Raw genomic sequence first — 13,269 nt, forward strand, 5'->3', positions numbered from 1 at the left:
CATCTTGTTGGGCCATGACTTGAAGGCCTGAGGGCTGTATTTTTAGCCAGCACTAGACCTCCCTCCTATGAGACAGGCCAATATAGTGGCCTCTGCACAACTTGGCCATGTGGCAGGGTCTGGAGACAAAGTGTCCCTCTGAGGATCACAAGACCAGCTCTTGCTGCCCAGAGCACTAAGAAGTGGGTTATGAGGGCAGGGGGCAGACAGGCCAGGCCCTTCTGCAGTGCACCCTAGAGCCCACCTTGCTGAGCTGTCCCATCTGGGGAGATGGGAAGATGGGGTACTCGGGTCTCCAGTCTTCATCTGGCTCTCTGTGCCAGGTGAAAGGGTGCCCTAGGCCCAGACAGTCCATGCTTAGGGGCAGGGAAGGCCCCACTTCTGGGAATGTTAAGTTCCTGCTGAAGACTGACAAGATTGCAGACATGGGTCCTGCCCAGGACTCACCAGACCCAAGTCAGAAAGGCCTTGGGGACCATTTACTCCCTGGTCTCTGACCTGCCCCACACTAAGCCCCATTCCCAGGAACTTCTGGTAAGCATGATAGACCCAGATTAGCCAAGCACAGTTGTCCACTGGGGTCCACAGAACACCTGAGTCCTGGCCCCACATGGCATCAGTTGGGTAGGGCTAAAATAGGCAATGGGACTTTGGCCCCGTTTTCCTAAGCAGAACTGCTCAGCTGACCCTGACCCCCACTGCCTTGAGCTGAAACTGTGGGTGACTGCCACCTCCTACTGGCTGTGTCCTACCCTGCTGTAGCTGAGTGGCCTTGCCCACACCCCAGGAGGTTGTAGGCATACAAGGTGACTGCCAGCTGTAGTGGGGGTGCAGATATCAGGACCCAAATGCCCCCATGCATATAAGAGCTCCAAAGCTTTGGCCAGTCACCTGAGGACCAGAAGGGCCTCAAACCTCTGGAGTAGCTGCCCCCACAGTACTGGCACTGAGCCATCCCTCCCACCAGCCCCCAGAAGGCTGAGGGAGGTCACTCTGGGCAGCATTTTATTGGCACCCTCTTCCACAAGTGAGCACAGACTCCCACAGGAAGGCACTGGCCCCTGCCAGCTGGGCTAGATTCCACTGTCTCCATCCCTAAGGAGCAGGAGGGAGCCCCATAGGGGCAGAGAGGCCTCCTGGGGCAGGAGGAAGGTTCAGCAGCCAGGTTCCCTCCAGGCCTGGGCAGGGAGGGCTGGCTCTCCTGGCTATGGGCAACTCAGGCCCCTGTTGCGGAAGCCTCACAGTTGAGCACGTAGTAGTCATGGACGTACATGAGCACTGCCACTGGCTGCCCAATGATGAGTGTCAGCCACACAGCTGCGTTTCCATAGTTGCCTTGGAAAAAGCGGCCCACAATCCAGGCCAGTGGGATCTGGGGACACATGGGATCAAGGTCAGCAGGCAATGACCACAAGGATAGGGTTGGGCGCTGGGCAAAGGGCTCAGATGGGTGAGATACTTGGGGTGTTGCTCACCTGAGCCATCATGGCCGTGAATGCCCAGAGGCGGAACATTCGCAGTGGGATGCTCACAAGGTACTGGAGTGAGGGGGAGAACAGGGCATCAGGGCCTCAGTCACTGGCCACACCACTGCCTAGAGGTGAGGCAGGATGCCCTCAGCACTGACCTCATGGAAGAAGGCTGAGGCCAGGAACACCCCTGTCCTGGCCACCCACCTGCTGCTGCCCCGGCGGAGCATGGGCTTGTAGAAGTGCCTGCAGAGGAAGGAGGCTGCAGGATGACACTGGGACAGGGACAGGCACCAATGCGCACCCACCCTGCACGCGCACCCACCCCACCCACCCACCTGCTGCACCACTTGTGCACGGGGATGTTCCAGTTCTGCCAGAAGTAGGTGACGGACTCAGAGTTCCTGGGGTTGAGAGAAAATGGGGTGAGCAGAGCATGCTGCAGCCCACCCCAGTCCCCAGGGCCACCCCCAAGGCCACCCACCACCAGTCCCGGTAGAACTCCCGGTCTCCAAACTGCATGAGTTCCGCCACAGCATTCAGGCAGGAGTGGAAGAGCCAGTAGAAGAAGATGAGCCAGATGAGGTGATTGGGGACCTGTAGTGGAAGGGACTCCAGGTTCCAGATGCCCCACCCACCTCTCATGCTCCCTGACCCTGCCCACTGCTAGCCAATGCTCACCGCCAGCTTCAGGAGGCGCTCAATGATGCGGGAGTAGTCCATATCCTGAGGGGACAGTCTGCCTCAGTGGCTGTGGCTCCCACCCACCTTACCCCAGCACAGGAGAGCCCAGCTGCTCACCTTGAAGGGCTTCATGGAGTTCTGGATGGTGGGGACCATCCACTGCAAAGGAGGGCACCAGATCAGTACCAGGCTGCACTTGACTTCCGCCATCCACCTCCTCACCCACTTACCTGCTGGATCAGCCCCACCTGGAGCTGGGTGAAGAACAGCTGGGGGAAGAACCAAAGAGCAGCCAGCTGAGAACCTAGCACCACCAGCCACATATCCCTCCCACCCCTGTGGCTCCCTCCCCCCCACCCCAAACCTCACCATCTCAAGGAGCCGCCGCAGCAGAAAGCGTTTTCGAATTCGGGGAGAGCGGGGAAAGTTGAGTTCATAACACAGAGTAGGAGCAAAAATAAAATAGTAGAGATCTGGAAGGGAAGGGAGGAGCTGGAACCAGCACAGACCTGACCCTGCCCCAGCTCCTCCCCTGGGACCTGGCCCCACAGGTCCTCACCACGATAAGTCAGGTTGTCCGGGTAGCTCACCATACGCTGGGCAGTGGCCCCACTGGCCTTCTTCCCTGCACAGACTGCAAGCAAAACAGAGGGGACACCAGGGTGGGGTCATGCCACCCAGGCCCACCCACAGGTGAATCCCCCCAATTCAGCAGCCTCACCAGCCTTGGCCCTAGCTCTGCGCTGGCGGCACCACAGGTTGACGTCCCGGTAGGAGAAGAGTTTAAGGAAGAGGATGGTATATGCCGCTAGAGCCAGCACGGAACCCACTGCAAGAGAGGCAGGCTCAGCCACAGCCCCCACATATCACTGGGGATCCATGACTGTACAGGCTGAGCCCAGCATGGGCTGGGATGGATGGGTGGGGGCACACCTGGAGTGATGGACTCAACCAGTAAGGCCACTGCTGCTGGGAAGCAAAGGATGGTGGCCAGATTGGCCACATGCAGCAGCAACCCTGCCTGTTCCGTCAGGGTGCCCTGTAGGGAGCAGAACACTCATTCAGGGTAAGGACCCTGGGTAAGGACTGCCTAGTAAGGAGAGCTGACCTGGGGGCAGGCCACAAGGGACTGTGCTTACCACTGCCAGGCGCTTCTCAACCTGGAATGCAGCCACAGCAAAGATGTTGGCCACTGAGGACAGAAGGACCATAAGGCAGGTTCAGGACAGGTCAGCCTGGTCCCCACCCATGGCCCTCCTCAGAGCCCAACTCACCAATAACCAGGCATGGGGCAGGCCAGCTGTAGGGGTCCTTCAGGAACAGAGACACCACCTGGATAGGGTCCACCAAGATGCCATACCTGCGGGTGGGGCAAAGAAGTCTGATTGGGAGTGGGCCTTGGCCTGGTTGCAGAGTATATGGGATCTAGAGAAAAAGATACTCACTTGATGAGGTTCTCCAAAAATAACCGTGCATTGCTCAGGATCTGCAGATGGTCAGAAGGTCAGTATGGTAGTGCTGGCCACATGGCACTCCACCCCAGCACCTGCCAGCTCCCCAAAGCACCTCCCCTGGGGACAGAGACCCTAGGCCAGGCAGCAGCCTCAGCCTTACAGTCCTAGGTCCACCATTCTCCATGCCAAGCTCTGAGACTCACCATCTACCTTACCACATATCAGTGCAGGGGCAGAAAGGAATAGCAACTCCACTACCACTACTGAGGAGATGCCCACATCTTGGGTAGCAGACAGACCCACTGTTCAGTAGCCCGCACACTTCAGCTTAGCTGAGCTGATGAGGAAGCCACAACTCACCCGACAGCCTGTCACTATTGTGATGTCCCAAAGCCCACACCCGCTTGTCCAGGGATACCTGCCCAAAGCTGAGCCCCAAGGACCACTCCCTACTAGCAGTCCAGACTGAGGAAGAAGAATTGCCCACCCCTTGTCAGGATACCACCCCACAAGCCAGGCTGGTCCCTACAGTGCAAGTGGCTGCAGGGCAGGTGCAGGCCTGAAAGTGACAGATGCTACCAAAGTTGAGGGTCAGAGTAGAGGTGCTTTGCCCTTGCCCTGCCTTAGCTGTTCCTAAAATACTCCAAGCCCCAGAGGCTTGGTCCTAGTGCAGTTTCCAAGAGCTAAGCCCCCCTGAAACAGGATCCCCAACTCTGGCCTGGAACTAGGTGCTTGTCCTCTCTCCTCAACCATCTTAAAAGCACCACCTGCACTCCAGGAGCTGGGCCCTGATGCCATCAACCTGGTCATGTGCCCAGAGCTCAGGCCCTGCACAGTTGAAACTGAACAGCAACACTGGCAAGGGAAAACTGGTGGTGTGTTTGCCTGAGTGGTCAGGGAAGGCTTCACAGAGATGACAAGCTCAGGGATACAGGAGCCACCACCCCACCTTCCCCACTGCAGGGCTGCTCTGCCACCCTGCTGCCCCAACACATATGACCCCAATACCATCACAGCACAGTGTGGCCTCTCCTGAGAGACCACAGCAGGCAGCTGGAGCCCAAGATGTATGATCTCCTTGGGAGAAGGTGGTGGAGGGCCCATTTCCTTGGGGAAATGTTGTGGGGCTGTGCTCAAGAGCCAGGCAGGCCCACAGGGTTGCAAAAGAACAGACAGTGCTTTCCAGGCTGGCTGAGAAAACTATAGAACCAGCCTGGGCCAGAAATGGGACATTTCATCTCCTGGGTATCAGGTTGGTCTTGGACCCACGTCCCCAGTGCTACCAGCTACTCACTCACCCTAGTTTGTGGCCCCCTACAGCTGACTGAGACCAAGGCCCTCTTCAGGCTAACAGTGTGGAATTTCAGGACCTCCCAAGACATGGCAGGGTATGGTATACATGAAGCCCTTGCATATGGGCAACCACAGAGCTGTACCCAAAGTAGAGGTGTTCACATCTGAGTGAGGATAAAAGGCCTCAGGCCACATCAGTCCTGAGTAATAGAAGCCTGCCCCTGACCTGCCCTACAGGCTGCCTGCCCTTTTGAGCCTTGGACTCTAATAGCCTCTGGGGTGGGGCTGCTGGCCTGACCCCACAAAGTACCAGGGGATGAGGTCCTAGAGACAGCAGGACCTTAGATATGGCAGAGGTCTCTCCATTCACTAGGACCCAAGGCTGAGGGAGAGGGGTCAGGAGAAGTCTCTATGCCCTTGAGGTCACTGGCATATGACTGGTAAGACCTCTCCTCCACTTTGCTAGGAAAGCTTTGTACCCATACAACAACCCAGGCTCGGTCCCCAAAAGCCTCCCAGCCTCAGGGGCCACTCAGTACTCTCCTCCTCTCTGCCCTCCCATGTCATGCCAATACATACAGGGGAACCTGTACTCCTGAGGCACTGCTCTCAGTTAAACTCTTTGTGCCCCAAGTGTACTGCTCAGCCTCTGCACTATTCACATGGCCTCCACGGGGTAACCTAGGACCCCAAAGGACCCCCATGTGGCCACTACAGGGATCACCCTTGCTTCCTCCACCCACCCAGGGCTATAAGCCACATGGAGCTGCAACTTTCTCAGGGTAGCTGCAACATGACCCATGCACCCCAGCCCACATTAGCACCAGCCCCCACACCCCTGAGGCATAGCCTGTACTCAGGGAAAGGCCCACCTGGAAAGCTCTGCCACACCTGGTCACAGGTGGGCATCCTACTCACCAGCATTACCACACACCAATTCAGGATGCCTCTGTAGTTGCTGAAGCCACTGTCAGAGCTGAACAAAGAATCCTGCAGGCGATGGCACCTGACAGAGTAGGGGATAGGCCCCCTAGTGAGCAGACACCAACAGGGCAGAGATGGGCCCACTACTGTGACCCATTCCCACCCAACTGTCTCTTCTGCCCACATACCCCACTCCCCAGGAGGAGGAGCCACACAAGACTACCCAGAAGCCATGTGGCCTACAGTAGGCAAAACTCTCAGGAAAATGCAGAGGTTTTTTCCTCCAGGCAGAGAGAGGGTTCATCAAAGACAGGCAAGAGCTAACCTAAGTTTATATGGGGCTTGAGCACCCCAGGTTAGGAGTCTGGCCTTGCTCCCCAGAGGCACCTGACTGAAATCAGGGTCTCAGGCCACCATAATAATCCAACTCAGGGATCTGTGGACCCACCCAGTACCACCCACCACTGCTGGGACAGAGGGTGTGGGTAGAGTCCACCCTGCTCAGTCCACCCATTCCACCACCCAATAAGCTAAAAGGTTCTCACCAGAGCCCAGATAAGCCTCCTCCCCACATTTAGCGACACAAGCCTGAGTGGGCAGTGACCCAGTCCTATGGCCAGCCAAGCATCCAGCCTATTATGCACCTTTCTGGGGGCAATGACTGAGACCTCATGTGCTCATGGTAAATGCTATGTTCCTGCCTAGGCTGGGGATGCCAAGTGGAGGTCATTAGAGGGCCAGGCACCTGATGGCAGGCAGGCTTCTGGCAGAAGCAGGCCCCAACACCAGGAATGTTTCCACCAAGTGCTGGGGTAGAAGATACCCCTCCCTAAAGACCCTGCCTGTGAAGAGGAGTACCTTTGCCTGGCAGAGGGGTCAGGTGGTGTGGCTGAGACAAGATTCAAACCCAGCCCCTGGCAAGAACAAACGGGAACAAGGCCAGAGCCCACATCCCAGGAACCAGTACCCTGGCTCACTCATACCAGCTATGGCCCCGCCTTGCCCTCCAGCTGCTGTGCCACCAGGAAGTCCCGTGTGGCATTGAGTAAGGCTTTAGTTTTGTAAGAGGAGAAGCCAGAGACTCCCCATCCCTCCCACCATAACTCTCTCCCCCTCAGGGCATGTGGGCAGGGGGAGCATGTGGAGGAGCCCATGACGGGCACTAAGGCACAGATGCCCTCTCAGAGTTGGCTTGCCTCAGTCCCCAGAAGCAAGTCTGTTTCTGGCCAAGGGCAGTGACCAGACAGCACCCCTAGGGGGAGGGACCAAGGAAACTAAGGGGCAGTGCCAAAGGGTTCGACCTTTGCATCCCCAGGTGTCTGCTCAGCACCTGGCACCATCCACACTAGCCCCTGGCAGCTTCTGGCCACTGGAAGAGTGGTAACACCCCTCCTTCTGCCCACCTCAGCTCCACTCCAACCTCAGCCCCTGCCATTATCCAACCCTCTCTCCCAAACTCAGTCCTGGACTTCCTGTATCTACCCGCCAGGCTCACCCTGAGCTACACAGTGAGGCTGTGGTTTCTACCTGAGCCCCCCTTCACCCAAAGTCTATACCTGGTTTTCCAACTATTTCCCTTGGGGCACCCTGCAACTGGCTTCACTCAAATGTCTGCCCTCCCCAGAGCCTCAGTACCATGAGGCAAGCAGGATGGCCTCTCTGGGCCTGTCTGCTGGATTGGGCCTCTCAACTGATGCCCCTCCTGCAAGCTGAAGCTCATTCATTTTCACCAGAACTATCCCGAAGCCTCCTGGCTGGCCTCCTTGTACTACGACCTACCAACTGTCATGCTGTCTTCACACCATCATGGCTGTTTCACAACAGTGTGACCTCTGCCCACTTTGGGCCACCAAGAGCATGCTGCTTTATCTGTGGCCATTTCCAAGATGAAGACAGTAGTAGGGAAAGGGTCTTGCTTTCCAAGGCTGGTGCCAGAAATCCACAGAACTTCTCCAGATCCCTCCTGTTGGGCTTCAAGGCCTTCCTCAATAGCACACACCCATACCTCAGGCCCCTCCCAGGGCCTCCCACTAGCCCCTCCCCCAGGCAGGACCCCACCCCATGCAGCACAGAGGCCCCTACCCCAGGGGAGGAAGCCCCCTACTCTAATGCCCACAAAGGCCCAGGTTTGCCAGTGCGGTCAGCAGAAAACAGGCTAGAGGGAAGGCTGCAGGGATGGCCAGCAGGGGAGGAGGGTGCTGGCCAGCCATACCCAAGCTGCTTTTGTCCCCCCTCTCACCTATTAGAGGCCTGTCTGTACCATGCACCTTCCAACTGTCCTACACCCACTCCTTGGGACCAAGAGGACCTGGAACAGCCCTCTCTCCCTCCTACAGTCCCAAGTCTACCCAGGTGAACTGAAGGCAGAGCAGGAAGGGGTACCCTCTCCTTGCCTCACACTCAATCTCACATGGGCTAAGGATCCCCATGATGTACCTGCTAAGGTCTATACCATGCCCAAAGACAGCCTTTGAGTGTGGACCGCTTCTTGGACCACAAAGTCAAGCTCCAGGACCAAGTGGAGCAAGGAGGGGGACAGAGTGCCAGTTCCCCTCCCAGCTGCCACCTCTTCAGCGCTTCCTCTACACCAACCCCTGAGACAAGCCCTGGAGTGCCAGATGGCTGGGCCAGGCTCCCCACACCTTTCACACTCTGCTGGAGAGGTAGGTAGGACACCCAGGGAAAAATACCCTAGGAAAACCTCAAAACCAAAAGGTTATGCCTAGGGTACCTGTGAACCATGGACTGGTGGGAATCTGCAGAGTCTGGAAAGGTAAACAGGAGGCAGAGCAAGGAGTGCTTCCCCTTCCTGCCTCACAGCCTCATCTTGCCACAGGGCAGAAGAAAGGAGCTCACACCCAGAGCCTAGCTTACCTGCCCAGTCCAAGGTGAGCAGGAAGTGTTGGGGAGGGGACAAGGCCAGAGCTCAAGGAATCAGGAGGAAGGGGGAGAGGAAGACTGGGCTAGGCCAAGAGTAGCAACAAGCAGGGAGGAAGCAAAATTGATGAGAGAAGGGTGACAAGCAGGTGAGCTACAGGTCAAGTTCCAGGAGCATAGCCTCAGCAAGAACTGGCCTGACAGCAGGGGAATGAAGTCCAACACCCCAACCAGCAATCCTCAAGCCCTGCTGCCTCCCTGGGGTTGAGAGATAAGCATACAGAGCCTGCATGACCTGGAGACCCACAAGTGGATAATCAACTGTTTCTCTCTCCAGTCCTGGATGGCCCCGTGGCTGCTATGTATCATTCCTCTTCCCAGGGAGACCCTCAGCCTCTCCCATTAGCCTCACAAGGCACAGACAAGGAAAAGGCTCACTGGCTAGTGCAAAGAAGATATGTAACTGCTTTCCCCTGCATAGGCCTAGGTTGTAGCTTGGCCCAGACGGGACCTCCCTGTCAATATCACACAAAATAACTCCAATTCTCAACCCCTCTGGAGGTCATATAAACCATCCCCCAACCTTGTGGAGGGTAACTTGGGGCATTCAACAGAGAAGGACTCCAGAGCCCTCTACTCCTATTCAGGCAGGAGGTACTGGAGCACCTTCCCAGGTCCCAGGAAGCCAGTGCCCCTCTCAGAAGGGCCAGCCTCCTCCCCCACAGTATCTTCATGGCCTCCTTACGCGACCTTTGTTCATAGTGTGCCATGTCTACCTTGCTCTGAGGTTATCTTATCTCCCAGGTGAACTGTGAGCATCACCAAGCACAGTGACAGGGCCTGTACCCAAGCTGCCCTCCTTCAATCCCTTCCCTAGAATGCTAGGTAAAGAAAGCCTCAATTCTTGTTTACTGAGAAAGAAAGTCCTTGCCAACCAATCCTTCCTCCTAGCCCCTCAGGTGCTCCCTATGCCAGAGTCCCTGAGAATCTCAGGATGATGACCAGAAAGGGAGGTTTGGGGAAGACCAAGGCCAGCTTGGAAGGCAGGCCAAGTCCTCTACTCCATCCTGTTAGTATTTCAGCTAAGCAGGGCCCCACCTGTAGTTGTGTCCACATCTAAACCCTCTCCTGCACTACAACCAGCGGATGAAAGTTCCCACACAGGGCCCAACCATCCACAGCAGTACTTGTTCTGGTAACATAAACAGGGCCCTAACCACTGCGTGAGGGATCAATGGGCCACTTTCAGGAGGGTCTGCAACCGTAGGAAAGTCTCCTGCACTCACTCCTGCCCTGGGCAAACCCACTCCCTTGTCTTCAGACAGGCCTGACGCCAGCAGCTCGCTCCCCGGCAGACCAATCCTCTTTTGGGATCCTTCCTAACTGGAAAGGTATCCCCCACAGCCCTCAAGAGACCCCTTCACCACGAGCCCCATCCACACACCTTCTTCTAGAGGAGAAAGTGGACCAACTCAGGAGAGGCCCAGGCCTCCACCTGGCCCCTCAGAAAGGTCCTCTGGACCCAGCTGACTGTACATCGGCTCCGGTGTTTTTGAAAAGGGGCTGCTGCTCTGCTCCCCTCTGTCTGGCCAGGATGACCTGGGTGACCTTGGCAGGTGACCCTCCCGGGAAAGTCTCAAGTGTTCCCGCGGTGCCCAAGAGGCACACACGTCTCCGGACTCGGGACTCGCACTGCTCTGGCCACTCCCGGAAGAGGGGGAGAGTCGCGGGGCCTGGGGTCATAGGTGAGGGGTCAGGCGCTCCGTTACCTCAGCTCCCAGTGGCCGCTGCCCACGTTAGCGTCTCCGTCCTTGTCGGGGGAGGTGGCCGGGGCCGGCGCGTCACCCCCCGCGCCCACGTCGGGGCCTGTGGCCCCGTCCCGCACCTCCTCTTCCGCCCCCACGGGCCCGCCGCCGCCCTGTCCAGAGGGCCGCGACCCAGTCCTCCGGCGCCGGGAGCTGCCCGTGCCGCCGCGGTCGCCCATGGCCTCAGCCCGCACCAGTCGTGGCCCGCTGGGCTCGCAGTGCTCCAGGCCCGCGACCCCGCCTCCGGACCCTGAGCAACGGCCGCTGCCGCCCCCTGCCGGCCGCCGTACCCCGCAGCCGCGCTGCTCCGAAGCCACTGACTGGCCGGCGGCCACCGCGCGCGGCCATTTGTAGTGCACAGCCGGCGGGGGCGGGGCGGCGCGGGGCGGCGGCGCGGGGCACCCTGGGAGTGGCGGTCGCCGCGGGCGCGCGCGCGGGGCATCCTGGGAGTCGCAGGCGCCCGGCGGCATGGGACCCGCGTCGGCGAGGTCCGGGTCCTCTGCCTGCAGCGTCGGAAGTGCTGCCCAGCCTAGTGAGGGATCTGGGCGGCCAGAGGGCTGCGCCACGCAGCTCAGGCGGCTGCGCGCCGCGCCGGACCGCTCGCCTGCCCTTGCCCCGCTTCTGTAAACACGGGGCTTCGTCATCCGTTAGCCTGGCGAGCAGTTTGGGATGCAGTCGTTTATGAAACGCCTTGTGCGCGACCTTCCGGCTGCCCGGAGCCGGTGTCCGAACGCGCTCCCGACGGAAACTGACGCCGTCGGGCCCCTAGAGCCCTCTAGCTGCCACTCAGGGACCTAGTTGAATGGACTTAGGGGGACTTCTCACAAAGGCCAGGTCGGAGCATCAAGCTGGAGATGCCCAGGCCAAGGCACAGGAGGCATACACAATCGCCCAACGGTTAAGTGAAGCAACTAGTCAGCCATCACGGCTGCTCGGGGCGCCCTCTAGGGCTGCCATGCGTCCTGCAGCGGGCACGCAGTGACCGCATCCCGGAACTCGCGAAGCGGCCGGATTTCCCCAGAAATGCGTTTAGCAACGGGACGCACAGAGGCTCGCTTCCCAAGGGAGAGCAGGGCCAAGAAGCACCTTTCTGGAGCAAACGGGGCACACCTTTCCAACTGAGCTCACCCTTGTTTCACCTCCTCCGACGGTGGTGGGGGGGGGGGGGGCCGGTCCCCATGACAGTGTTCCTGTTGCCACTGGCCTTCCTGACCTGAAGTCAGCCCAGGCATCAGGCAGACCGGGACTACCTGGCAGGTGTCTTCGTGTAGCCTGCAGGAAACCGTCTTGGTCTTAACGGCCTTGACGGCTGGAAAGCCCCTCAGGCCCGGGCCTTGGTGGGTCAAAACCACAGCGACTGCCCTGCGGCTGGCCCGAACCAGGCAGGGCTGGGACTTTGTGAGTATGGACCCCAAAGGAAGCTGGATCGTGGGGGTGAGCCACGGGAGCGAGCCATGGGAGCTCTGCCACTCCTTCCCCACTCCCTTTTTAGGTAGTTAGCACAAGGCCTTCGCGAACCCAAGAATCCCTGTCCTCCGTATTCCCTGCCAGGGCGCTCTAGCCATTGCCATCCTCCAATTTGGAACCAAGAAATAACAAGAGTGCCGGTCCAAGCCAGGCTGATAGGCAGAAAATGTTGAACGCTGAGTATGTCAGTAAGCCGGGAGAGGCCCAGCGCACCAGCCAATGAGGATCGGAGAGTCGTGTAGGAGCTGACTGCCTTCGGCCACATCCTGGCTCAGAGCTATCAGCTGGCAAGTGGCCTGGGGAATGAGACTACCAGAGGATGGACCAAAGCCACCAAGTTGGAGGATATGGCGGGCCAGACTGGTGGAGCAGAAAATGGTGGCGCAGAGGCCGGGCTTGCCTAGGGAGGCGGGGCCTGGGTGGAAGTCTGAGGTAGGAAAAGGTAGGTTATCTGGCAGACAGCACGAGTACACCAAAGTCCAGGTCAAGATGTGGCCTAGGGCACCAGGGGAGAGGATAAAGTTCAGAGTAGGTGAGGTTGGTTGGAGACAGTGGTGTGGTAGGGCTGGCAAGGAAATCATAGTGCAGTTCTCTTTACCTAGAAAGGCAACAAATAAGGGGGACCAGGCTGTGTGGGGAACCTTGTAATCCTGGTGGAATAAGAGGAACAGAAGGGTTTTGAGGTTTAGAAAGGGTCCCAGGCTGTCCCCAGTGTCTTGGGGTCATGGGCAGACCAAGGAAACCAACCAGCAGCATGGAGGGGGAGTATGTGGCAGTGTTGTTCACAGGCCTGTACCACCCATTCACTAGAATGGAAAGCAGTGTCTGTGGACAGCCAGGAGGAATAGGCTGATGGGCTCATCCAGGGTTTGGGGAGGTCACTTCCATCCTTCTACCCCCATCAGCCTCAGAATCCTAAAGAAGCAGTAACAGCCCATAAAGACTGAACCTATGATCCTTCAGGAAGGAGTGCACAGCTAGGAGCCATTCTACCTGCCATGGTGTAGATCCAGGTATAGTGGTATGTGGAGTATTGGGGCAGGGATATGTCTATGTCAAAGGCAGCCCTGGGTCCTTCAACCTTAGAAAAGCTCTTTATCACCTCCCTGAGTTTCCTCATCTGCAAGTAGGACAGTGATGCCCCCAAGCCCAGAGGCTGTGACAGTGAGGAGCCCTCGCAGCATCAGGCATGCCTTCATTCCTACAGTTGTTATTGTTGGTGGAAATCCCCAGAAGGGGATGCTCACCCTCACTATAACCCCCTCCAGGCATCAGACCCATAGGCTTTTTATTACC

General features: G+C 58.1%; 1 protein-coding gene across 3 annotated transcripts; it reads right to left on the reverse strand.

Moving 5' to 3' along the window:
- Positions 1 to 988: 988 nt before the first annotated feature.
- On the reverse strand, positions 989 to 10,870 carry DGAT1 (diacylglycerol O-acyltransferase 1). 3 transcript variants are annotated; one of them, XM_079132172.1, is made up of 17 exons: positions 10,471 to 10,869; positions 5,819 to 5,906; positions 3,599 to 3,639; positions 3,428 to 3,513; positions 3,293 to 3,345; positions 3,087 to 3,192; positions 2,875 to 2,982; positions 2,713 to 2,787; positions 2,523 to 2,626; positions 2,384 to 2,422; positions 2,271 to 2,312; positions 2,151 to 2,195; positions 1,954 to 2,066; positions 1,808 to 1,873; positions 1,628 to 1,715; positions 1,476 to 1,538; positions 989 to 1,372 (listed from the first exon to the last, which is right to left on the reverse strand). In XM_079132172.1, exons 1-17 carry the CDS (start codon positions 10,683 to 10,685, stop codon positions 1,217 to 1,219), a joined length of 1,488 nt encoding a protein of 495 aa, XP_078988298.1. In that variant the 5' UTR covers positions 10,686 to 10,869; the 3' UTR covers positions 989 to 1,216. The 3 variants fall into 3 exon arrangements, 2 of the variants coding, with proteins under 2 accessions (XP_078988298.1, XP_078988299.1); XR_013762605.1 differs by having other exon boundaries at positions 1,286 to 1,372; positions 1,677 to 1,715; positions 10,471 to 10,870; XM_079132173.1 differs by lacking the exon at positions 2,384 to 2,422 and having other exon boundaries at positions 10,471 to 10,870.
- Positions 10,871 to 13,269: the final 2,399 nt, after the last annotated feature.

This window comes from Sciurus vulgaris (assembly GCF_902686455.1).
Source record: "Sciurus vulgaris genome assembly, chromosome: 1".
Lineage (NCBI taxonomy): Eukaryota > Metazoa > Chordata > Mammalia > Rodentia > Sciuridae > Sciurus > Sciurus vulgaris.